The following is a 27229-nucleotide window of genomic DNA, read 5'->3' as shown; positions in this document are numbered from 1 at the left end:
AAATATGCGGTTTCGGACGCAGCCCGAGCCTAGACGTAGCATAGTATATGGCATATACTATTACCGCGATAATGATACTTTGTTTTTTCATATTTTGTGCAATAAATCAATTTTAAAATACTAAAATGCAAACAAAAATGTTTGTTACGATATTTCCCTCATTAGCATAGACAGCCCTGAGAGAGAAGCAGCCGACTACCAAAGTGTTCACACCATACCTGCTGTAGATAATGTCATATCTCATTTGAAATTAAAGCGAAAGTCTCCAAAATGGCACGATTTAGCCCAAAGCCTAAAATGGTCAATTTCAGAGAGTTATCGAATATTATTTGGCCGTTATATTGAGCTGAAACATACACAACCTAAGGACATCAGATACTTACTTTACATCTGGTACAAAGAGGCATAATAAAACCCAATGAGTACACAATCCCAACAGATCAAGTGTACCAAAAAAGAAACAAGGCAAAGGGGAAGCACAGACAATTTTAACCAGAATCTCAGTCTGAGAGGAAGTGAAAGTGAGTCTGAACTGTGCATGAACAACAATTATGCCCACTGTAGTGTTCAGTTCTGCTAAACAGAGGAACTGTGAGTAACAGAGCGCCACACAAGCACTTACACCATCTGGCCTGATCCCAAGAAGACTAAACTTAATTAGAGAGCGGATGAGTGAGTCAAGAAAACCTCTGAACACACACCGCAACGCCACACCACAGGCCTCAGCGTAGAGTCAACGACAGCGGGAGGAGGAAGCTATCAGATTATTGCATCAGAAATCACTACATCTTTTATTTATCATGGTTAAACGGGTAGTAAAAAGAGAGAAGGTTATGCAAACGCAGCTCAATACTGAACATCTCGCAAATAAAACTCATAGCTCAACATCATAACTGATAATTGTGTTTTTGGTGATCCGCTTACAGCTTTCAACCAAGATGCACTACTGTCTCCACCTGATATTAGCAAGCCTTCAAAGGTGAGCACCCTTGTTCAGATTTCGTCAAAAGCATTCCCTCTCATTCGGTTACAGTCTACATCACTCTTGTGAAAGCCCTCACTGTGACGCACGAGCACTATTGAGAAAACAAACCCATGTGAAGCAGCTTACGAGCAAGCGGGAAGGAAAGAAAGTGAATGAAAGTATGCAGAAAGCACTGAGGTTTCAATCAGAATTTGCCTTAAAGGCCACCTATTATGCAAAAATCACTTTTGTAAGGGGTTTAACCAGAGTTGTATGTAAATATAAGCAGCTTCTAATGGTAAACATTCATCAATTCTATCTTTTATAATCACACTTGATGAAAACAGTCTGCAGAAACGCTTTGATTGACATTCTCCCTTTGTATGATGTCATCAGAGGGGGAAAGCCCCGCCCACTAGCGACCATCTCTCCCTCATTAGCATAGGACGTTAGTCTTGTTTATTGAATCTGCCACTATGCTGACACACAGGCATTAGTAGCCCCGCCCTCTTTTGAAAAAGAGCATGAACTCATTTGCATTTAAAGCTACAGTCGTCAAAACAGCACCCTGAGTATCATGATGAGTCATCAATATTTCCAATTTTCTCTAAAAATTAAGATGGTCTCGATGCTTTTATTTTACATTCACTTTAAGGAAGCACTAAAATGTAGGAGTCTCTCACGTGCGAGTGTTGTCTGGAAAATTCCAATGTACACAAAAGGAACTGTGTTCATATCCTTGCCTCACCCTGGATCTCAGGGAAAACTTCAGCTGTAAACAATCAGTTCTTTCCCAATTGGCCTTTGCTCTCTGCTTTAAGTAGGCTGTTGCCTTTCAAGGCAGCATTCTAAATAAAATAAAGCCTAATAAGAGACCCAAGCCTACGTTTGGCTATTCCCAAAATATATATAAACAAAATTAGAACTACCAAAAACAGCAGTGAAAAGGGTAAAGGGGCGTTCATTTGCTTTTCATCTGGCATAGGTGTGATAAAACTAAATGCTATTGGCTGTTTATTAAAAAGGGGAGGAGTTACTCTATATCCCACCCTTTCTCCGTAATTTAGTTGAGATTATGTTAAGCATGCAGGATTAAAATGCACATTTCAAAGTACTTCATGAGACCTTTAAGAGCTTTTTTCAAAGATTATCTAAAGATAGACTATTATATATAGAATCTATGCCATAAGACAAAATTGATAAAAAAAAAAAAAAAAGTATACAAATAAAAGTACCTCAGGCATCCAGTGCTTATTTCAGCATCTTTGCTTTTTAATTTTTAGAAATTGCTAATACATTAATTAAAGATTCATTGGTCAGATGCACTAGTAGCACACTTAAGACAACTAAAAATTACATATACATATACAATCCAATTCGTAAATCCCAAATACAATTCTTAAATGTGTGAACCCAATTCGTTCATTATGTAAAAGTGCAAATCCAAATTCATAAATGAGCAAATGGAATTCATAAATGAGCAAATCCAATTTATTATCCAATTTTTAAATGTGCAAATCCAATTCGTAAACAGCAAATCCAATTTGTTCATGTGCAAATCCAATTTGTAAATTCAAAACACAACTCGTAAATGTGCAGATCCAATTCATAAATTCAGAACACAATTCATTAATGTGCAAATCCAATTCGAAAAGGTGCAAATCCAATTTGTTAATGTGCAAGTCCAATTTGTAAATTCAAAACAACTCATTATTGTGCTAATCCAATCTGTAAATTCAAAACACAATGCAATAATGTTCCAATCCAGTTCGTAAATTCAAAACACAATTAATAAATTCAAAAGTAAAAAGCATCAACATTTCCTTAAATTGCACAAATGCATCTTACCTCAATATATTTAAAATCTTTTTAAAACACAAATATGCGTGTCAAGTTCTTGAATTGACTTTCGTCACGCGTTTATGAATTATGCAGTTTTGAATTCACCAATTGGATCTGTACATTAACAAATTGTGTTTTGTATTCACACAATTTTTTGTAAACGTAAACTGTGCTGTGTATTAATTTTATTTAGCGAATGCATTATTGTTGAGACTGATCTGCCTCCATATAGCAGCGGCAGCAGGAGACAGGAATGAAAGCAGGTCAATGGTGTGTTGCGCAGGTGCATTCAGATTCATCAGCATTAAACGGCGTGTTCAGATTTGGCCAGATTGTGACAAGACTTCCCTAGCAACAGCCATCAGCCTCATATTACACAATCGATAGCACAGTCGGCATCAGAAATGAATCAGCCAGGCTACTTGCAATGCTGATATTCAGATCAGCTCCACGGAAAACAAAACACGAGGAAGAGGATTTGAAAGTGGACGGAGATGGCCCATTTAAGGTCATTTTGAGATAATTATACATGAAATTTCAGACTTTTACATGGCTAAATGCTAAGGATTTTTTTTATTATGGCCTGGTTGGGCTAGTAGGAAAGATTCTAATTTTAAATGTCACCTTTAATACTTTAAGACCTAAAACTGAAAGTTAAGACAATATAAGACTTTGCAACCCCCACAGAAACCCTGCTAAACCCTGTCTTTTGTTCAAGCGAAGGTTAAACATGTGATTGGACTGTATTTGTGTCCTCAGATCTAATGCTGTAGAAAGCTTGAGAAAACCCAGAGGTGCTTGTAGATAGGCGGAGAAACAAGGAAAGAGCAGACAGGAATAGATCGCTCTTCAACATGCCACTCCCAGCATTGGCTTTTGTCATGAACATGCTAGGCTAATCAGTGTGGCGGCAGAAAGCCTGATCAGAGCACACGACTACAACTGTGACACAACACACTTACAAACGTGAAACAAATGTGTTGATGCTCTTTCACTTCCTGTGCCAGATTTCTAAAGTCCCCTGTTTGCTGCTTGTTCAAACTATTGATTTAAAAAAAGAGCTAAACAATTATTTTTTGTTCAATCTACTTAAATTAGTTAACTTAATAACTTCATGGATTTGCGTTAGGACTACATGACAACACTGCATTTGTTACAGTGCCCAAATCATGCTGAATAGCTGAATCTGCTTATGCGTTCAAGTGAAAGAGATAACGATACGAACGATTCAGCGATGAATAATATTGAATTTTACATCGAAAATCAAGAAGAAAAAAAAGAAACTGGTTAACTTGAAATTCATAATGCTGAAGTACAGTTGAAAGCTAAATTATTCGCTTTATTTCATTGCTTATTTATTATATTCGCTTATTAATTCGCTGAAATTCAAGAAGCCAGATCAGTCTCAATAATAATGCATTCACTAAATAAAATTCATAAAGCACAATTTACATTTACAAACACCAATTTGTAAATTCAAAACACAATTCGCAAATGCACAAATCCAATACGTGAATTCAAAAATTCTTAAATGCGCATGACTGAAGTCAATTCAAGAACCTGATATACATATATGCGTAAATATTTTAAATGTATTTTAGGTAAGCTGCAATCGTGCGAGCCTTTGGGAAAATATGTATGCCTTTTACTTTTGAATTAATGAATTGTCTTTTGAATTTACGAATTGGATTTAAACATTTACGAACTGAATGTGGAATTTACGAATTGGATTTGCACTTTTACCAACTAAATTTAAACATTTAAAAAAAGGATGTGAAATTTACGAATTGGATTTGTGCATTCATGAATTGTATTTTGGATTTACGAATTGGATTGAAACACAGAGTGGATGTGGAAGTTATGAATTGGATTTGCACTTTTATGTATTGGAATTAAACATTTACGAACTGGATGTGGAATTTATGAATTGGATTTGTGCATTCGTGAATTTTATTTTGGATTTACGAATTGGATTTGAACTTTTACCAACTAGATTTAAACATTTACAAACTGAATGTGAAATTTACGAATTGGATTTGTGCATTCATAAATTCTATTTTGGATATCGAATTGGATTTAAACATTTACGAAGTGGATGCGGAAGCTACGAATTAGATTTGCACTTTTATGTATTGGAATTAAACATTTACGAACTGGATGTGGAATTTATTAATTGGATCTGTGCATTCATGAATTGTATTTTGGATTTACGAATTGGATTTAAAGATTTACGTACTGAATGTGTCATTTACGAATTGGATTTGCACTTTTAACAACTGGATTTAAAAATTTAAAAAAAGGATGTGAAATTTACGAATTGGATTTGCGCATTCATAAATTGTATTTTGGATTTACGAATTGGATTTAAACATTTACGAAGTGGATGTGGAAGTTACGAATTGGATTTGCACTTTTACGAATTGGAATTAAACATTTTTGAACGGGATGTGGAATCTATAAATTGGATTTGCGCATTCATGAATTGTTTTGGATTTGCGAATTGGATTTAAACATTTACGAACTGAATGTGAAATTTACGAATTGGATTTGCGCATTAATTAATTGTGTTTTGGATTTGCGAATTGGGTTTAAACATTTACGAATTGGACATAAAATTTGAGAATTGGTTTTGCGCATTCATGAACTGCGTTTTGAATTGACGATTTGGTTTTTGTAAATGTATTAATATTGAGACTGATCTGGCTCCATAGAAATTATTTTAATTCTTTTTTAAGTGATGTTTAACAGAGAACAGAGATTTGTCACAGTATTGTCTTCCGGCAAAAGTCTTATTTCTTTTAGTTTGGCTGAAGTAAAAGAAAATAATACATAAAAACTGACTTTCTGAGAAATTATTTTTCACTGTCTATAGAACAAACCACAGTTCACTAATAACTTACCTTAACTTGCCTAATAAACCTAATTAAGTCTTTAAATTGCACTTTAAGCTGAATACTAGTATCTTATAAAATATTATGTACTGTCATCATGGCAAAGACAAAAAAAAATACATTTAAAAATGTTAAACAGCACTTGGAAACAAAAAAAATATATATATATTAAAAAGCAACAATTAATCATTGTGCACCTGAATTAGCATACATTGTCTAAATCAGTTTGCTGTGTAAAAAAATACAAGCAACAGTTTGTAAAAAAAAATCCTACAAAGCCTGTTAAAGCTGAACAGCAATGTTAAGTATGTGCAGTGGGACAGCACTTTTGCAATACATTTATACTCTGTCTACATACTGGTTTGTATATGGGTGTTTAAGGCTGAAAATTCAGTGGTGAATGGTTTAAACAACTTAACAAGGTTAACATTTGGACTTTGACTTGGTCACGTTTTTGACGGTCATAACGTTTGGTCTTTACACACACTAACAATACAGATATTCTGCTGCTTGTTCAAATCACACTCTAAAGAATGCCATGTTATTTCAACCCGACTGTTGGGTTAATTCATTCATTCATTCATTTCCTTTTCGGCTTAGTCCATTTATTAATCAGGGATCGCCACAGCAGAATGAACCACCAACTTATCCAGCATGTGTTTTTACACAGCGGATGCCCTTCCAGCTGCAAACACCCATACACTCTTATTCACACTCCTACACTACGGACATTACTCAATTCACCGAGAGTACATGTCTTTGGACTTGTGGAGGAAACCCACACGAACACGGTGAAAACATGCAAACTCCACACAGAAATGCCAACTGACCAAAGCTGGGACTCGAACCAGCGACCTACTTGCTGTAAGATGACAGGGCTACCCATTGCGCCACCACGCCACACCTGTTGGGTTAATTTTCTAAATTAAAAGGATTTAATTTAGCCCAATGTTTGGGTCAGTCCATATTTAACTCAATTTGAGCTTATTGTGTCTCGAAAATGATTCCTAGTGGAGGGGTGAGGTTATAAAATCGCATTGGGATTAGGACTAAATCCTTAAAAGGCAGAGGATGATGATGATCAATTTTTATTTAAATGGCCATGAAACCCCCTCGTTTCAGCAGGGTGTTTTCACACCTCTACTTTGGAAAAAGTCAGAAAAGTGGGCGTGTCCAGCTTTGTTTAGGGGGGAGTGTCGGAGGAAGAAAAGAGGAGTGTCTATTTGGGCGCGCTGAGTTTCAGAGTCAAAATACACACCCACAGGGGACAAAGTGACTGTGTTTACATGGACATCTGTAGTCGAATTATTTGCCAAATTATTAAATGGTGGACTTTACCTGCAGTTTGGCTCTTTCATTCAGGGAATTCATTCATGCCCCTCGCGACAAACGAGATATTTGATTCGAGGAACTGCTGTAAGCGTGTATTTTTCATGCAACATTAAACATTTACGAAGTGGATGTGGAAGTTACGAATTGGATTTGCACTTTTACGAATTGGAATTAAACATTTTTGAACGGGATGTGGAATTTATAAATTGGATTTGCGCATTCATGAATTGTTTTGGATTTGCGAATTGGATTTAAACATTTACGAACTGAATGTGAAATTTACGAATTGGATTTGCGCATTAACTAATTGTGTTTTGGATTTGCGAATTGGGTTTAAACATTTACGAACTGGACATGAAATTTGAGAATTGGTTTTGCGCATTCATGAACTGCGTTTTGAATTGACGATTTGAAAATTATTAAATTTGAAAATTATTAATATTTAAAAATTATTAAATGGTGGACTTTAACTGCAGTTTGGCTCTTTGATTCAGGGAATTCATTCATGCCCCTCGCGACAAACGAGATATTTGATTCGAGGCGCTGCTCTAAGCGTGTATTTTTCATGCAATGTTTGATACCGCACGGCGAATGAGAGAAAAATACTCAGCATTTCCCGGAAACTTAGATGCACACGGCAGGTAGCGTCAGAAAGCCGCGTGTGTTATTCTGGTCACTAAATGCGCCGAAAATCCTACATGAGGTTAAAGTTTGGTTGTGGTGCTAACATGTTTACACTCGGTGCAATAGTTAGTTCGATACGAACAAACTGAATAAACAAAGAGCACTGGTCGCTCACTTACCAAATCTGTAGAGACAGGACAATCACCAGCAACTAGAGCCGCGTCTTTATTAAGAGGAGACTACAAGTGAATCCGGATCTCAGCGTTTGCAGATGAGAACAGCTCTCAGGTAAACAATAATCCTCCTTAGACACGTAAGTTATTGTTGTCGAGCGTCGCGTACACTGTTAATCCACACGTGACGCCAGCTGAGCTCTCACAGAGAGAAAATGAAAACAAAACTGAACTGCAGCAAACTATAAAAGCAACACTTCACGCTTGTTTTGCCAACACAACGTGGCGTCTCTGTCGTCTAAACACTGTGACAGTAATGAATATTAATGAAGTTGCACAATAGAGCGCGCTGATTGGTTTGAACCAAGCCTTACTCATGCATTAATGCATCACACTGTAAGACGTAATAAGACACACTCTGGCACAGACGTTCAGTCTGCATGCTGGAATACACGCTATTATCTCATGACCGTGACGCAGCTTCAAAAATTCGTTTCAAACCGGAAGTACCAATTTGCTTGAAATAACGCAAAAACAACCAATTTACACTTTTAGTGAAATATAGGTGTCCTAATAGGGTTTTTAGCAGTGTGGGACACATATACGACTGTCAACAGCTCAAACACATGTGTTCTGGTGTTTCGTGACCCTTTAATGAAATGTCAGCAACACAGGCTATTTTCATGGCATTACATTAGTAAATATACAATAAGAAATTACAAACAAATGAATGCATAAATTAGATAACATTTTAAGGTTAATACATGCTAAAAATTAGTTTTTTCAGGTGATACTTTGCTAAATATCTCCCTAAAATAGTTCAATTCATTAAAGAAAAATCCCTCTGCTGTCATTAAAAGCAGGAGAGTCCAGTAGAATGTGTTGTACAGTCAGGGGAAAAGGCAGAGGAAAATAGACAATAAAAACCAAGCCATGGCTTTTCACTGGCCAACCGCAGGATCTCCCTTGACTGGGGTCAATCAAAGCAGGGGTGCCCGCGGGAGCTCTTACAGCGCTGGGTCATATCAGTGATGACCCATCAGGCCTGACCTTTATGAGGCTCTCTGATGTCCGTCTCACTGATGCTGGATCAGTAGAAAAGACAAACGCAAATCTATTATTCATTCGATTGCCTGAAGTCCACAAACCCATAAAGCGCAGCAAAACGCACAAAAGAGATTGTGTTTGTTTTCCCATACAGGCGCTTCTGAGGAGACACAAAAGTCATCCAGAACACTGCAGCGCTCAGACACTGGCAGATTACCTGCTTTTACATAAACCGGGATTAAAAAGATGTACGCATGTTGTTTAAAAGGACAGTTCACCCCCAAAAATTCTGTCATTATTTACTCACTTCACTTGTCCGAAAGACAAAACTCCAACAGGTTGAACACAAATTAAGATAGTTTGAAGAATGCTGGAATCCTGTAACCAATCGCCGCATTTCTCCTATCGCGCCTAAAGTGAGCGCGCCAGGGCGAGTAAGGGCTAGTCGCGTTTCCATTTGGTCAGGCCAAATGGGGCTTCCTCGGGGCCAGCGGACCGCCTTTTTTGGCTCGCTGAATACCATGGGAGGGCCAGCTGGGGCTTTGGGGCGAAGTGGAAAGAGAGGCGGAGTTTGTCCGAGGCTGGTAAACATGCCATTTTTGACACTAGTTTTCTAATCACACAGGAGCACATGCACCAAAACAAATAAGGGAAAGTAAAGCATATAGCTCAGGGGTGTCCAAACTACGGCCATCTGCGGCGCGAAATTAGTTTTGTGGCGGCCTGCGAGGCTTTTTATAAATATTGATAGAATCTGGCCCGCTATACAAAAATTAATGTAATTTAATAAATAACCACCGGGTGTCGCTATTACATGCCTTCAATTAGGCAGCACCTCTTGTTATGATGTAAAACTAATCGACCAAACTGACGGAAACATAATTATCACATTTTGACGAGCCATGGCGCATCCGAGAAAAAGGAAAATCAACAGACATGTTTCAGTCATGTTGGGGCAAAGAATATTTCTTCACAGAGGTCAGTGGGAAATGTATCCGTTTAATTTGCCAGGAATCAGTTGCAGTAATGAAGGAATATAATATTAAACGACATTATGAAACAAAGCATCAGGCCTTCAGCTCTTACACTGGTGCAGAACGAGATCAAAAAGTAAAACAATTAGCAGCTGCCCTGTCAGCTCAACAACAGCAGTTTTTTTCGTGCTAATAAAGTGCAAGAAAATTCTACACTGCAAAAATGCTTTTTTTATTTATATTTTTGTCTTGTTTCAAGTCCAAATATCTAAAAAAATCTTAAATAAAGGAGAATTTTCTAATTTGTTCTGAGAAATAATATGCCAATACTAAGAAAGTTTTTCCTTTAAACAAGCAAATTAATCTGCCAATGGGGTAAGCAAAATAATCTTATGTCAAAAGGAAAAACAAGATTATTTTGCTTACCCCATTGGCAGATTAATTTGCTTGTTTTAAGGAAAAACTCACTTAATATTGGCATATTATTTCTCAAGACAAGACAATATGTTTTGCTTGTCTAGAAAACTTTTCTTGATTTGAGAATTTTTTGATATTTGGACTCGAAACAAGACAAAAAATCTAAGTAAGAAAAGCGTTTTTTGCAGTGTGGCTAGTTATGAGGTGGCTCAGCTAATCGCACAGCACAGGAAACCCTTCACTGAAGGAGAATTTATAAAGGATGAGTGTTGCAACTGTAATTTGCCCAGAGAAGATTCAAGTTTTTTAAAAACTTAAGCCTTTTTAGAAACAGTTGGATTACGAAATAAAATAATTCCATAATAATACACACATCTATCCATCCATCCATCCATATATATATATATATATATATATATATATATATATATATATATATATATATATATATATATATATATATATATATATATATATATATATATATATATATATATGTCTGTGTGATGTTTGTAAAATTTGTCCCGGGACAACGTTTTTTGTTTTTTTTTTGCATCTGGCCCTCAGCCCAAAATGTTTGGACACCCCTGATATAGCTGGTCAGTTTAAGATAGGCTATTCCATAAATCACCTTATAGGCTAGGGATGTTTTTGCTTATGATCACCCTCCTGTTTCTCTTTTAAATGTAGGGCATTTTGCGTAAAATAATAGTTTATTTAAGAAGAGATATTTCTTTGCTGCGTCCTCCGTGATGCTTTAATAATGCATAATAACCTTTACACTAGAATTGGCCGATAATACGATAATATGGTATACCGCGGGATCTAAAAATAGCAACGGTATCAGTTTCAATACCGTTATACCTTCATAAAAAACAACGCACTTATATAGGAGACAAGTATTAAATATTATTTAATGCCTACAAATGTGTATGCGTGATTGTCATCCAGTGGGCCAGTGTAGAGGAGAGAGAAAGAGAGGTGAAGTAAGATGGTGAGTTGCGCACCAAGTGCACAAGCCAAAAGTTTGGTGACGCTGTCTCAGCCTTGTGCCATTTTTTTATTATGCAAGGTAATATCGGATACCGCGGTAAAATGGGGAGGTTTGACAGTATAAAAAATTTGGATACCGCCCAAGCCTACTTTACACTGTTATAAAGACATAGCAGCCAGTAACTTTCCGTTGTCAAGAGTTTGTCAAAGTTTAAATGGTGTGTTTTGTGCATGAAATGTGCTCGTTTAGATGCGTTTAGATGTGTGTTTGTGTGTGAGAGAGACCAGGAGAACGAGCGCTCGCTTCACAGGTCTGTTGATGCCGTGAGCGGCTGGGTTTCTTTATTTTGGATATGGAACAAAACATGAATACAACAGAAAGACAACTTAACAAACGATGTGTCCACTTTTGTAGGATCAACACTGTCATATCTGGATGAAATACTCTAAAGCCTCCTTTCCACTGCACACGACAAGCGGCAGACCGGAAGTCATTCATTTCTAATGGAGAGCAATCCGGGAGCTGCGTTGAGTTCCGATCATCTCAGTATGCGTAAAATTCGGATCCGAATTGAGCTGCGGACTAGACCGTTTGCGACCTGCCGACCGGATATGATATATTCCAGTGTTGTCCAAGCAGATCCGTGCGAGCGAGATGAGAAATAGGAGTTTATTTGGTTGTTTTTGGAATTATAAAAAGTCTATATTTTAAAAAAAAATAACATTTCTTTTTATAAATGCATTTAAGAAAGTAATAAAAATATATATTTTTAATGTTGTCTCCACATTCCCTCCAATATTTTAGCGGTCTATGAGTTTCTAGTAATTATTCATCCATGAAACTATGTAAACGCACAGAGAATGAAGTCTCTTGCTTTTGCCCTCCTTTATTTCTGACACCTTGAGAATCAGGTTCTCCCCCGTGGTGCACGACAACACTAAAAATACTGTGCGGCTGCCACAAGGGGGCGTATTCCGACAGTCGTGTCCAAATGTCGTGTGCAGTGGAAAGGCGGCTTAAGCCAGGGGCGTAGCAACTGGGGGGGAAAGGGGGGATACGTCCCCCGCACTTTTAGAGACAGACCATTTAGAAACAGGTGATTGAGAATGTAAACCTTTAAGATAAAAGCTCTAGATCGCACTGGTCCGACAGTGGAAATGCGGCTATTGACTTACATACTGTTTGTTTTTCCTACTATGGAAAAAAGTTGGGCCGATAGACGATGCCATCCTTTATTGCCAATAGCCAATAGACAACACAATGCTGAGCTGGCATCGCCGATCCTCCGCCCCGCCCCCCGTCGCAAACCTACTCGCGAAAAATACACACTCATTTACACTAATAAGTCTTAGTGTTAAAATGATCCACATCCACACCATGTTTTACCTCGATTTCTGAACAGCCCGCAGTCTGCTGAGGACGCACATCACGTGACCACACACACACAGACAAAGCCACACACTGTCATGCGCTCCAGAGAGCAGTGCACATCAGACAGCTTATCAAGGATGTACCGCTGGATCGCATCTCACTACAGTTGTTAGACGTGATATTCAGACATCCCAAGTCTCCCGCAAGTTTTAGGAGTCTCTATGCATTTGCGGGACTCATAATGCCCGCAAACGACTGATAATCTCCCAGAAATCACGCATCTCCCTCCCGGTCCTCAAATAAGTCATGCAACCTTCTCACCTACAGATGCCAAATTGGTCGACATCGCTCAACCCTACTATGGAAGTCAATGGTTACCGGTTTCCAACATTCATCAAAACACCTTCTTTTGTGTTCAACAGAATATAAAGAATATTATACAGGGTTGAAACCACTTGAGGGAGATAAAATAATAAAAATGTAATTTTTGAGGTAAACAACGCCTTTTAAACATGATAAATTTAGTCACAGACCTCATTTCTCTTCGGTTTTCAATAACAAGAGCTGTAATATTGAATTGTGGCCTTGAATGTAGGACAGTATCACCCTCTCCTCTTTCTCTCTCTTCACAACTGAATGTTTACTAGTTATGATAACACAAAAAACACTTTACTGCAGTCTTTTATAATGCACAGATATTTTAAGGACGATAAAAGAAACCAAAATGCTGGAATGTCCATTAAACATTTCCCATTTGAACTTTAACTCAATATAATCTTAATTAAAATTAGAATATTAACACACACACACACACACACACACACACACACACACACACACACACACACACACACTAAATACAACATTTAAATGTTTAACACTTTTAAAAACCGCATGTAAAACATTATATGTGAATCAAAGCCACAAACTACAGATTTATTACTACAACCCTTGAGGAAATATATAATAATACAAATGGCTGCTCAATACACTTAAGGACAAAGTTTAAACACTGAGGCTGCCAGCAGACACCGCCCTGACAAACTCCCGATAGCCGAAAATGACACACTACACTATGGCGAAGCCTCGCCTCGTGAATATTCATTTCTTTCTACCGGCGTCGCTTTGAAACGTTCCAACGTTTGTCACGTGACCTCATTAATATTCATGAGTGACATATTTCGCCGTTATTCATTCGCTAAACGTCTCCGCCTTTCCGCCAATCAGCGTCGTCTTAACTACTAAATATTCATAATCACATCCTTCGCCATGGTAGGGATCGTAAACTCTCTTCAGAAAGAAGGAACTAGAAAGTACATCGCGCCACTTGCTCTTCACAGGAAGGAAATTAGCTGAATTTCTTTTCTTCAGGTTCTTTTGTTAATCAGACTTTTGAAAACTGTGTTGTACATACTTTATAACATTAAATCCGTGCTCAGGCAAACTAACCTCCACCTCGACGTCCGTTAAACAAGTTTAGCTCCAGACTCGGGTTGATTTTACACCCGTTTTTCCAGGAGCGATTAAATTAACCAGGATTAAAAAAGGAAATCATAATGATGATGGGCGATTAACTCGTATATCTGCATCATGACGGGGTTTTAATCTATTTTTATACATGCTTTACAAAACAAACCATATATATAGTCGATAGCATGACAGATATAAAGAGCAGAGATTAAATACAATGATCTTTTTAATCGAGTCAGGCAGAAATTAGAGCCTTGCTTCAGGAAGTTCCTCCTCATGCTAGCAAGCTAATACTGCTAATCGACCATCATTTCCAGCGACAGGAAGTTTAACCAAAAAAAGTTCAATATGTTTCCAATAATACACACAACATTCACAAAAAACACAATTAAATGCTGGAAAACAACGTGAATGTTCATTTTGGGCAGTAGAAAATACAGTTAGATGAGTATCTTGCGACTTTCTGGCCCTTTACTCTCAATGATCAATATGCAATCATGTCATAACACAGATTTTTATTATTATTAATATACGATATACTTTTAAATCCGTCATTTTAGCGACTTTTTAAAGCTTGTTTACTTTAATGTTGTAAAGGAAAATCGAAATGGCAACTTTCCATCGCATGAGACCAGAAATAAAGCCTACCATTGTGTGGTTTCTTTCATCAAACGCTTTATTAAGCTTTAGTTGACTTAATGACGACATTTTAGCCAAATTTAACACTTATAATCGCTCGTTAACTTTGATGTTTCGCCACAGACTAGTCAGACAACGCCTGACGATCAATCCAGACACAGTCAGACATGCTCAAAATCAGACTGGAGACGCACAAACTGACCCATGCAGTCATAAATATGTTCAATCTCAAGTTAATCGTGCTGATAAAGGGCTGCAGATGCAGTTGGAGGAAGCTGGCAGGAAATGCATGTATCAACTTGCTGTCTGGTGTCAACCTGCCGTTGCTACCGAGCGACAAAACAAGCAAAACTACTGGTAAATATTGTCGAATACGCGTTGCGGGGCTTCCCGCGCGTCTACTTGGAGATATTAGTGGTGTTTTTGTTGTCAAAACTTACCGTGGACCTGCGGGTACTGCGAGTCAATAGGTTAGAGAAAGCTTCCCTGACTTCTCAATGGCGCGATGAGGGAGCGGCGGCGATGCCAGAGAGCGACACACTTCCGGGAATGCCGTCACTTTCTGCGCATGCGCAAGAAACAAACCGCTCTTTTTTCCGTTTTATTTTCTAGACATTGATTTGGTGACAGAAACATGCTATATTCTTCTTTATCTGTCTACATACATCTTTACAGTTGTTAATAAGGCCAATGTTAGCATTATTTGGCTATAGTTTAAGTACACATTCAGTCAAACTAACTGTATTGATTTTGTTAGCTTGCATTGCTAGTTTAGTGGTGAACAATTCATCTGTGCGTGTTATAAGGAAAATGAAAATTGTTTGCCCTTGTAATCTTTGATTGAAATATGTAAATGAACTTTCTGTTTGTTTTCAGTTAAATTGTAACTAAAAAAACAGCTGAAACCAGCCTAGGCTGGTTGGCTGGTTTTAGCTGGTCAACCAGGCTGGTTTTAGAGGGGTTTTGGCCACTAACAGGCTGGTTTTCAGACATTTCCAGCCTGGTCTTAGCTGGTCAGACTGGGAGATGACCAGCTTAAACCATCTTGACCAGCCTAGCCAGGCTGGGAGCCCAGCCAAAACCAGCTATGTCCAACTTAAACCAGGCTGGTCAAGCTGGTTTTAGCTGATTTAGGCTGGTCAATTCCAGCCTGACTAGCTAAGAACAGGCTGGAAACCAGCCTGGAAGTGGCAAAAACCCCTCTAAAACCAGCCTGGTTGACCAGCTAAAATCAGCCAACCAGACTAGGCTGGTTTAAGCTGGGGTTTTTTTTTTCAGATTACGTCTGTTTGAGGTATTGGGCGTGGGCGTGGCTAACACACTTAACCACGCCCCTCCAGCTGTCAGTTTTGACAACAAACACAAATGGTGGGGAGGAGGAGTCTGTTAGGTTGTATTAACTCTCTCAAAACCAATCTTTCTGAATGAGATGCCTATTTTACTACATCCAATCAGCTTGCATTATAAAAACTAACTTCTTCTCATTTAAAATATTTAGTTTTTCTAGGGACTGCGTCACAATACAGAAAAAAATGGTCGCTTTTGGTTCAAAACTGAAAATTCTGTGATCATTTATTCATATTCCTCAGAGATTTGGCTGGCAGCTAGCTCTCTGCAACTCTCACATGGTCGCCTACTAAAGTTAAGCAGGGCTGCGCCTGGTCAGTACCTGGATGGGAGACCACATGGGAAAGCTAGGTTGCTGCCGGAAGTGGTGTTAGTGAGGCCAACCTGCAGTCTGTGTGGGTCCTAATGCCCCAGTATATTGACGGGGATGCTATATTGCTCACTGAGCAGTATAGAGTCCCCGTCACTATACTGGGGCATTAGGACTCACACAGACCATAGTTTGAGCACCCCTTGCCGGTCACACCACTTTCGGCAGCTACCTAGCTTTCCCATGTGGTCTCTCATCCAGGTACTGACCAGGCGCAGCCCTGCTTAGCTTCAGTAGGCAACCATGTGAGAGTTGCAGAGAGCTAGCTGCCGGTAAAGCAATGGTTTCCTTTGTAGTAAAAATATATATACAATTTATCAGTGTGGCTAATAGAATGACTGATTTTTGGTTTTCAGAACATGTTAGTCAATCATAAATCATTAATCAATCCTCTCTAGGTTAGGAGAACGTTTCAGGTTTGCTTTGATTTCGAAAATCTCTTTAAATTGCTATATCCCCATGCACACCAAAAACCTTCCTGGAACATTCTTTAAAACACTTAATTGGTTTCCAAAAAATGTAACAGAAAAGATGCTGCACAGATCAGACTCATGCAGGCCTTTCACAAATGAACCGTTCGCCTCAAGAACAGCGATGCTCTAACAAAGTGACAGGTGATTTAATGTAGAATTTTTAAAACTAAAACTAAATCATGTAAGTTTCGCAAAGAGTAACGAATTACCAGAACACATTTTTTATGATTTTGACAGTCATATATGTGTCCCACTATGCTAAAAACACTATTAGGACACATATGTTTAGCTAACAAGTGAAAAATGGTCGTTTTTGCATTATTTCGAGCAAATTCGTTGAAGCAACGTCACGACAAAGAGATCATTGTGTAAATTCCAATGTGGAGATTGGCTGTCTGTACCGGCCTGTGCAATGTGCCATCTTTGACCTTTCAGCATTAATTCATGAGAAAGACTTTGGTTCGAACCAATCAGCGCACTCTATAGTGCAGGGTTCTTACACCTTTTCCAACTTCAAATTCCTGCACTTTTCAAGCACTTTCAAGGTGCATTTGTATGCTTTTCCAGCACCTAATAACTACGGTTAAATACGTTTATTTATATTGTATGTACTTTTTCACATTTAAATCTATTGTGCTATTTTAAAAAACTAAAAATTGTTGAGCACTTTAGAGCATGGATTTATTGGGATAGTTCACCCAAAAATAATGAAAAAATACATTTTAAAAAAAGTTTAGTTATAGGATGAAGTATACTTTTAAGTTTGGTCTCTTTCTATCTAAAGTTGATATCTTAAGAAATGAGCTTACAGTCAGATTTTGTTTGGGTGTAGTACTAACCTTTCATGTCCAGTCATTCATGATATTTCATGTGCATTGCTATTTTTTCTTTACAGTCATTGGATTGTCGTTTCAGGTTTAAAATATGTCTATAAAAATCTGACTTAAAAAATTAAGTTGTCTTAAATTTCAGACGTTGAATAATCAAGTTAGGAAATACAAATTCAGAACATTTCTAATAGGACATAATCAGTATTATTAACTTACAATTGTTAATAATTCAAATTCAGATTGTTTTGGCTTATTATTAGCTCCATAAATGCGCGTATGCGGTGAACATTTTGCAATGAAAACTGGTCGCACGACAACAATTTATGCACCCGCACAAATGCTCCCAAATATATTTGGGATCACATATTATATATGTAGGTCACATAGACAAAATTAAAACATATATATTGAGGTCACAAAGACAAAATTAAAACATATATATTGAGGTCACAAAGACAAAATTAAAACATATATATTGAGGTCACAAAGACAAAATTAAAACATATATATTGAGGTCACATAGACAAAATTGTGCACGTATGCAACCAAAACAGTCACAATTTCAAGCCCTGCAAATTCAAGCAGGTTCAAGCACTTTGTCCAAAATCCAAGAACTTTTCTAACCTTGAAAACACTATATTAAAAATCAAGCATTTTCCAGGATTTCCAGCACCCGTAAGAACCCTGATTGTGGACGATATGCAACTTCATTAATATGCATGATATAGCCCTGAAGACTCCTTTCAGCTGTAAGTGTTCAGAGAGATGCCACATTGTGCTGCCAACTGTATTTGAAATTAGTAGAAGTATTGTTAGATATTGGTCGTCAATGTTGCGTTTATAAATGTGCTGCAACGAAGGTTTTCATTTCATTTCCATTTTTCCGCTATAGGGCACCGCTCACGTGTGGATTACAGTGGTCTGCTAACATGCGCCAGAAATACGTTTGTAAGGAAAATTTACCCGAGAGCTTTTCACATATGGAAATGGTGAAATCCGGATTTGCTGCTAGTCTTATTTGAAAAAAAGTTGCGGCTCCAGTTGGTGTTGATTGTTTTGTCTCTACAGATTTGGCAAGTGTGTGATTAGTGTTCTTGTTTTTTAGATGGAAACGTTAGTATCATCAGCAGTCCTCTTGTGCTTCCCACCATAGACTGTAAAATATATGGACGTAGTATCCGTGACGTCACCCATAGGTTTCTAAAGAGCGCAAAAGAAGCCACAAGTAGGTGCGGCCAACCGTCGCCATTTTGTTCGCGCATCATCACACCCACGGCGGGATACCAAACAAGGGCAAAGAGGCGGAGAGTGAGTGGAGCTACAGACGCATGCTGCATTTAGCTTGGACCTGGTTCAGACACACTTTACTTTGGGAGAACGCTTAATACTTTATCACCTGTGACTCGTTTGTATTCTGACCACTTGTGCTTGGTTGTACACTATATCAATAAAGTGTTTAGACTTTTAAAAACACTGCTGTAATACATTGAGCCACTAAACATTGTTCTTATGACAACAGGAGGAAAACGCGAATTACTTCCAAACACTTCAGATATAGTCTGTGTTAGTTAATGCAAGACTATTGATGAAATCCAGCTTAACACTGTATGACAACACTTCAGATGACTGATCTAGAGCCTTCAGCTAATCAATCTGACAGATTCTGCAGTGCATTACAGCTCTAAATATAAATGATAAATGATCTTAAATAAAACAAACACATGTATAGAGATGGTATATAAGTATATAACTTTACTCACATGGGAAACGGAGGCCACGTGAATGGTTTGTGAGCACAATTAAGTGCCCTCAGCATGCCATGCCATCTAATAATTGTGGGAAACAAGTCCAAAAGGCAGTCGACTGTGTAAAGCCACATAAGACAACACAGAAATACAATAAATATGCCGAGTTCAGTGGCTAATCTGCAGGAGTCAGCTGAGGTGACGTGACGGCGACCAACAAGACCTAGCTGTCACTCAAGTGGTCACTCCCTTAATTATGCAAACTTAATATAACTTAATATAAAGGAAACGGATGAGTTATAAAAAATTCACCCCCCTCACAGTTGTCATGAAGGGTAATATTAGCTGTATTAACCAAAATCTTTTTTTGTACCAGGCTGTAAACACCTTTTTTTCTGCTGTAAAGTTGGCCATTCTAACAGTGGGCTCAATTGAAATTTGCTCTGTTTTGGAGCCAGGAGCGGCCAGGACTAGCGGAATTTCGGATGAATTGCAGTTTTAGTTACTTCCGTATTGGCTTCCTGAGGGAGAGCGGGAGGTTGCCGCTTGCTTCCCACCCATAGACTTTACTTGGGTGGACCGCCCAAGTATATTTGACGACAGGTTTTTTTTTTTTTACTGTCATTATCACCCTTTTTTTTGTATCCGCCCAATATAAACGAACATCTGCGAGCGAATAAGTAGTAGAAAATCTACTTTACCCGTTTCATACTGCACATTCTGTCAACACTCACAGAGACTCGCACCTTTTTGCGCCTGGCCGGCGTTTCTATTTATTCATTCATTTTCTTTTCGGCTTAGTCCATGTGTTGCCACAGCAGAATAAACTGACAACTTTTCCAGCATATGTTTTACGCAGCTGATGCCCTTCCAGCTGCAACCCATCCCTGGGAAACATCCATACACACTCATACGCTAAATGGACAATTTAGCCTACTTAAACCTGTACCACCTGTTTGGATTTGTGGGGGAAACTGGAGTCCACGCGAACGCGTTCTCCACGAGAACATGCAAACTCCACACAGAAACGCCAACTGACCCAACATTTTAAGCGACCTTTTTGCTGTGAGGCGACAGCGCTACCTACTGCGCCAGCTTTTCTAAATCTACTAAAATGTCCGAGATTTGAGTTTGCTTTCGTTTTCTAAGTTGTTAATAATTTTATGCGCACAACCGCGAGAGAGACATTTAAATAATTAATTCTTTAATCTAAATGACTTTACCGAATAGACGAAATGACATCTAAATTGGCTGCAGAATATTTGCTCACCATTAGAAATGGCACGGCCCACGAGGAATCTGCGCGCGCAGAATTCCGCAGATGTTTAGCCCATCATTAATCCTGTTCATTTGCAAGAGTAAATGTGTAAATCTGAATTTATTCAGTAATTTATTACTTTTTATTTCGTATATTAAGGTTTTAGTCATGATACTCCGCTGGATACTCCCAAAATAATTCCGCTGAAATCTGCAGATTTTCATGAAGTTTCACAAACTAATGTCGAGAGGAGCACGTGATATGATTGACTGCAGCTGGCCACTCATCTACACTCATTGGCTAGCCAATCGGATTGATCCAAACTCACTATAAGTAACCTAGCTAAGAACTACTCCCTTATCTTCGTTTTCCGTAGAAACCCCCCATCCACCCCTTCTCCTTTCCTCTTTTGCCGAGGGGAGCTCTCGAGAACACCTGGGGCCTCATGTATCAACGCTGCGTACGCGCAAAAACTTTGCGTACGCCAAGTTTTACGCTCAGAATCGCTCACGTTTGGATTTACTAACAATGAACTGAACGTGGGAATGTGCGCAGGTTCACGGCAGCTTTCTGGCAGGCGTACGCACATTTTTTGTGCGTGTCTGTTTTATTTCCATTGGCGACTCCTAGAGGCAGTTGTGTTAAATTCTTCTCTACAAAGTGTCTGATCCTTGCAATGGCAGCTGTATGAGACGGGTTCATCTAGTAGGTATGTAAGATGTCCATACCATACAGTTGACCAGCTAAACATTAAAGCACAATTTGCAGCGGTCGCCTGTTTTCCCAATGTAATCTGAGCGATCTACTGCACGCACATTGCTATAAAGACACTATCTGAAGATGAATTTGCATGCGTGAATCAGAAACATTTCCATTCAATAAATGTGCAAATAAAATATGATGCACAAACTTATTGATGATTCCTACTTGTCTTTCTCGTGATAAATAGTGGGCAAAATCTGATATGTAGCGGGAAAAAAAGAAGAAAGAGTTCGACAGACGCTGGATTCGAGCCGAGTTTTTGCTCGAACGTGTCAGTACATGATCACATGCTTTTTATGAGGTGCGCCACTGAGACTGCTAAGGGTTCTGCAACATTTTACAGATATAAATCACACTATTTCTTTTTTAAATGCACTCAGTGCGATGTTCAGACCCAACTGTGTTAACCGTATCAGCTAAACTCTCCCACTCTATTTTTTTCTTTTGTTGTTAATTCCGGAGAACAAACTTGCAAATAACACCGCTTTTCTCCGGTCTACCTCCGAAAGCAGCACCTCCAATTCACATTCTGTTCAAAGTTTCTCTTTTTGCTTGATTTTGCCATTGCTTTTTCGTTGGGTTTTGCCGTTAGCATAGTCATTAGCATATTCATACGGGGGAGGAGGCAGGGAGGGGTTTTGTGCTCGTGCATGTTGCGCTCAGTTTCACGTTCATTCGGATGTACAAAAGAATATGCGTGAGATTCGGCGTACGCAGTGTTTCATACATCTGAATTTTTTTCTGCGTACGCACATTTACAGCTTTGTGCGTACGCAATGTTTTAGTAAGATTTCCACGCAAGTCTTCGTACATGAGGCCCCTGATCTCGTACTCCCCTCATGCTTTATGGACCTGGCGGGAGCCCCGGGCTCAACTATCTCCGAGCTCAGGGTTCTCTCCCAGGACAGCATGCCAAACCTGCTAACAAGTTGTCAAACAGTATATAAGTGTGAACTCTTGAAACCAAAATTCTCCGCAGAAATAGAAAAAAAAAAACGTCCGCAGATTCCGTCTGGCCCTGGAAATGGCTAATCAGCTCATTTGTCTTATTTAAATACATTTTATTCCTGTAATTGTTTTAATTTTATGAGACATTGTCTGTTTTTATTCCTTTTTATCTGTCATTTATTTCCCATTTGCCACATTTTATTAATTTAATGGCGATATATTAAATATTTTATACATATCTAAAATGCTTTGGAAATACTGTACAAAATGTCACGCCAATAAAGCAACCTGAACTCGAATGAGAGCTTTTACCTGTCAGTGGGTGCAGCTTTTTGTACTTTAACACATTGAAAAGTTCAAGTTTTAAACCAATAATAGAGTTAAAAATGAAACCATGTTTTGTTTGTTGTATACAGTTAACTATTTGTGTGCTGGGGGTAACAGGGGTTTCAATCCTGCTACCGCTGCAAGTATATTTTAAACCTGTGGGAAGCACTACACTCTTTCGGTTTAAAACATTAGTCAAAATGGATGTTACCAAGCTTACAGTATGTTAACATCACAATATTATAGGCTGAAAATCCTCCACTTCCAATTTTTAGGAAATAGTTTGCAGTTTTTGTGTGACACCCCTGCAAAGCACTTGAAAAGGGTTTCATGTACAACTGGCCAAGACAACTAAATGGTTCCTCAATTTATAAAGCAAAACTGAAAATATCGGTCTCTAAAGTTGCTTTGATGATCTCTGCATTGTTAGCCTACAGGCTGGAGTGTTACACCGCATGTTAAGATTTGTTTTCCTTTGGTGCATGTTAGACAAAGAAACCTGGAACTTGTGTATTTACAAGTCTACTCATGACCAAATAAAACCTAAATCATTGCTCACCTGTTTATTTGAACGATGTTAAATGCAAAGATGGACACCTAGTGGCTGGCATGAGTAATGCACTCATTGCCATTTACAGCAGTGGTGTCAAACTCAGTTCCTGGAGAGCTGCAGCTCTGCAGAGTTCAGTCTAAAACGGGGGTGTCCAAACTCTGCAGTTTAGCTCCAACTTCCTTCAACACACCTGCCTGGAAGTTTCTAATACACCTTGATTAGCTGGTTCAGGAGTTTATTTGGGGTTGGAAATAAAATATGCAGGACACCGGCCCTCCAGGACTGAGTTTGGACACCCCTAAAGCACTCAGTTTGATCAGGTGTGTTGAATTGGGATCGGAAGCAAACTGTGCAGAGCTGCGGCCCTCCAGGAACTGAGTTTGACACCTGCGATTCAGTCTATAATTCACACACACTACTGAAGTGTTTCTTAACCACGTTTCTGGAGGACCACCAGCTCTGCATTTACCATGTCTTCTTAACCCAGGGGTGTCCACACTCCATCCTGGAGGGCCGGTGTCCTGCAAGGTTTAGTACAACCCCTATCAGACACACCTGGGCTAGCTAATAAAGCGCTTTCTAGAAACATCCATGCAGGTGTGTTGAGGCAAGTTGGAGCTGAAATCTGCAGGACACCGGCTCTCCAGGACAGAGTTTGGACACCCCTGCCTTAACCAAGCAAATCAGATTCAGATCATCAGCAGGGACTACAGGAATGGCTGTGTCAGACAATCGAGGCATCCGAAACATGCAGTGTTGGTGATCCTCCAGGAAGGTGGTTGAGAAACACTGCACTAATGGATTCCTTCGCAGCAGATTGTGCAAGACTGAAAAGCAAACCCTCATGTAGCCAAGCAAGACACAGAGACATCATGTGGTTTACTAAACACTGCAGGTTTTATTTCAATGATCTACACAGGGACGGGGTGGAGAGAACTCCATCCCCCAAATCCTACAGTCCAACCAGGTTTTTTTCTCAAAAAGAAAGGAAAAACAAATAAAACAAAGTAGGTAAAAAACACGTCAGCATTTTAAAAGGAGAAAGATCGATACACAAATTTAAATCTGAAGACGCGAGTGTAAAACATCCGGCATGTTCAAAGCTATAACAACGATGATGATGAGGACCACCCTCCAATGTGGTAACAGTGGGGAATGCGGCTCGGTGCGGTGAGATTTAGCTGGTGTCCATCTGTAAAGAAAGAATTAAGTCTTTGTTATTCATGAAAAGGCATATCCCTAAAGTGTGAACTCTCAGCTCAAAATCACACACAAATAATGTTTTGCAAGTCTTTAAACTGGCCCTCTGATCCTAAATGTGGCATTTTGGTGACTGTCACTTTAAATTCAAATGAGATTGTGCTCTTTTTCAAAAGAGGGCGGAGCTACAAACACCTACGTGTCAGCATAATGGCAGAAACAAGACTAAAGTTTTATGCTAATAAGAGATAGTCACTAGTGGGCGGAGCTTTCCCACTCTGATGACATCATACAGTGAAAATGTCAATCAAAGTGTTTCTGCAGACTGTTTATAATCAAGTGTGACTCAAAAAAAACAACATTAAACACTCATATCATTAGAAGCTGCTTTTATTTCAAAAGCATTCCCTAAAAATTATGATTTTTACATAATAGGTGCTCTTAAAGCATCTTTAAACAAGCTAACACGCACCCTAGCATTGTAGGCGTCTAGCTGGGCGTCGAGCTCCTCCGCCGAGAGCTGTTGCTTGCTGCCGCCGCCGCCTCCTCGACCGCCTCGTCCCCGACCTCTGGATCCTCCACCTCGGCCTCCGCGACCCTTCTGCATGCCAAAACCTCCGACTCGGTTTCTGTTCATGCCACCACCTCCACGATTTAGACTGTTGGGAAGGAAAAGACAGTTAAGTCACCCGACATATACAATAAAGTCATTCACATCCTCTCATAGAGCTGAATATACTGTTCGAGCATTGATATCCCAGAGTGTGTATCTGTAATAGTCACATCGCAAGATTTGACTTATTAAAGATTAAAAGCAGGGTTTCACCAAGTAAACATTAAGGGTGCTTTCACACCTGTGAATGGATTCAGTTGTTCTGAAACAGAGATTACAATTGTTACATTGTTGCTCTTTGCTCTTGGAGCGGTTCACTTTCACACTGCAAAGTTTCTAATCGGACCAAAAGAGCTAAAACAAGTCACGTGTGAGTAAACTCTCCTCACATTGGTCAGAGTGTCAGGGTTTATTTTGCAGCGTCCCGCTCAGCTGTCAGGAGAGGTGGTGGTTTGGTGGTGATTGACAGGGTGCGCGCGCGCAACGTGTCTGAGGAGAGACGCGGTGGGGAGGGGTGAGAAGGGTGCGCGACGATGCCTATTTGAGGACTGGGAGGGAGACGCAAGATTACCGGGAGATCATCACTCGTTTGCGGGCATCCGGAGACTCGCGAAACTTCCCGCCATACTCATAATTCTCTCTTCATATAGCCGTAAGCCTATTACATATCCATAAAACACTGTGATATAACCGCGCTCGGATCGCTTTCTCACTGCAATCGAACCGCTCCAGGGTTCGTTTCAATCGAGCCGAGACCACCTCATTCAAGCGATCTCGGAGCGATTACTTTGGCACGGAACAGAGCGCGATTGCCCTGTTCACATATGCCAATCGAACCGCGCTAACTGGGCAAACCAGATACGTTCCGAAACAAAAGTGTAGGTGTGAAAGCACCCTAAGATCATTATGAATGAAAAGTTCAGACTTTTTCAGGGCTAAATGTGAAGGACTTTCTTAGAAGTTAGGAAAGATTTTCACTTGACCTGTCAAGAATGATTTAATACAATTACAATGCTTCCCCACAGGTTAAAAATATACTAGAGGGTGAGCCAGATTGAAACCTCTTTTAACCACGGCACACAGTGACCTACATGTGATGAGCGATTAACAGTTTCTTTTTAATGGGTTGAGGATTTATTTTATTTTAAAGTAAAAAGAAATCGACACTTTTTATTCTGGTAAAAACAAATGGTGGATTTAAATGAGTTAATCAGTTCTAATGCTGCGTTCACACTAGACGCGGAATAAGTGTCAAGCGCGAGTGATTTACATGTTAAGTCAATGCAAACGCGCGAATAGACATCCTGCAGCGCATTTGACGTGAATTTTGATGCGTTTTGCACGTTTGACGCACGAACTGCTTGAGTTTAAAAAGTCTAAACTTCAGCAGACATTCGCGCCACGTTAACCAATCAGTAGCTTGCTCCTGTGAGGGCGTGATTGTGACGTACACCTGTTGTTAGAGTCCCAGGGGAAATCAACCGACACCGACAAAAAGTTCATCAAACTGGGCTGGGCTCAGTCAGAGTGTGTGAAGCAGCAAGTAAACTCAAATGTTCACGCGGCTATTTTCGTGCGAATATCGCATTTTATCCACGCGTTCCGCGTCTGGTGTGAACGCAGCATGGTTGTACATATATTTTATGTGTACATATAATTTGCAGCCAGTTTAGTTTCGCCCTCTGAGTAAATAGAAAAGTTTAGATCAAAGAATGAATTATATAATGTTACTCTCATTCTTGCAGCTGTGCACACAATGTCAGCTGCGAAGCCAAGCGAAAGTTAATCAGGCTTTAAATAAAAAAGATGACTGCTTAAAGCGAAACCAAAAGCTGAATCCCGGACACTTTAGGAGGTCTTTAGAAACCCTAGACAGACGCATTAAGTCCACCCCCCCCCAAAAAAAACTGCAGAGCTCATGTTGCACGCACAGTGATCTCAAATGTTTTAATCTGATACACAAACTTGAAGATCTAAACTAGCCAGAGATCAGTTATCAAATTTAAAAGATAAAGCATCGGTCAAATCATCTTCGATCTTTCTTAGCATTATCTTCGGTGTACAT

The 27229-nt window shown here is 39.2% G+C and overlaps 2 protein-coding genes across 3 annotated transcripts in view; both read right to left on the bottom strand.

Annotated features, from left to right (window-relative positions):
- The window catches only part of arhgdia (Rho GDP dissociation inhibitor (GDI) alpha), a 48270-nt gene extending 32966 nt beyond the window's left edge, over positions 1-15304 (bottom strand). The window contains exon 1 of one of the 2 annotated variants that reach the window (XR_012398353.1): positions 15179-15237. The gene's annotated coding sequence lies outside the window, so the exon portion shown is untranslated. 2 annotated transcript variants of the gene reach the window in all.
- Positions 15305-24226: 8922 nt separating this feature from the next.
- The window catches only part of alyref (Aly/REF export factor), a 10382-nt gene continuing 7379 nt past the window's right edge, over positions 24227-27229 (bottom strand). The window contains 2 exon segments of the mRNA NM_001105108.1: positions 24227-24543; positions 25024-25210. Coding sequence (NP_001098578.1) covers positions 24529-24543; positions 25024-25210 — 202 coding nt within the window. The 3' untranslated portion in view covers positions 24227-24528.

The sequence above is a fragment of the Danio rerio genome, chromosome 3 (genome assembly GCF_049306965.1).
Source record: "Danio rerio strain Tuebingen ecotype United States chromosome 3, GRCz12tu, whole genome shotgun sequence".
Lineage (NCBI taxonomy): Eukaryota > Metazoa > Chordata > Actinopteri > Cypriniformes > Danionidae > Danio > Danio rerio.
Note: the sequence above shows the minus strand (reverse complement) of the source record. Positions and strands in the feature narration are given on the sequence as shown.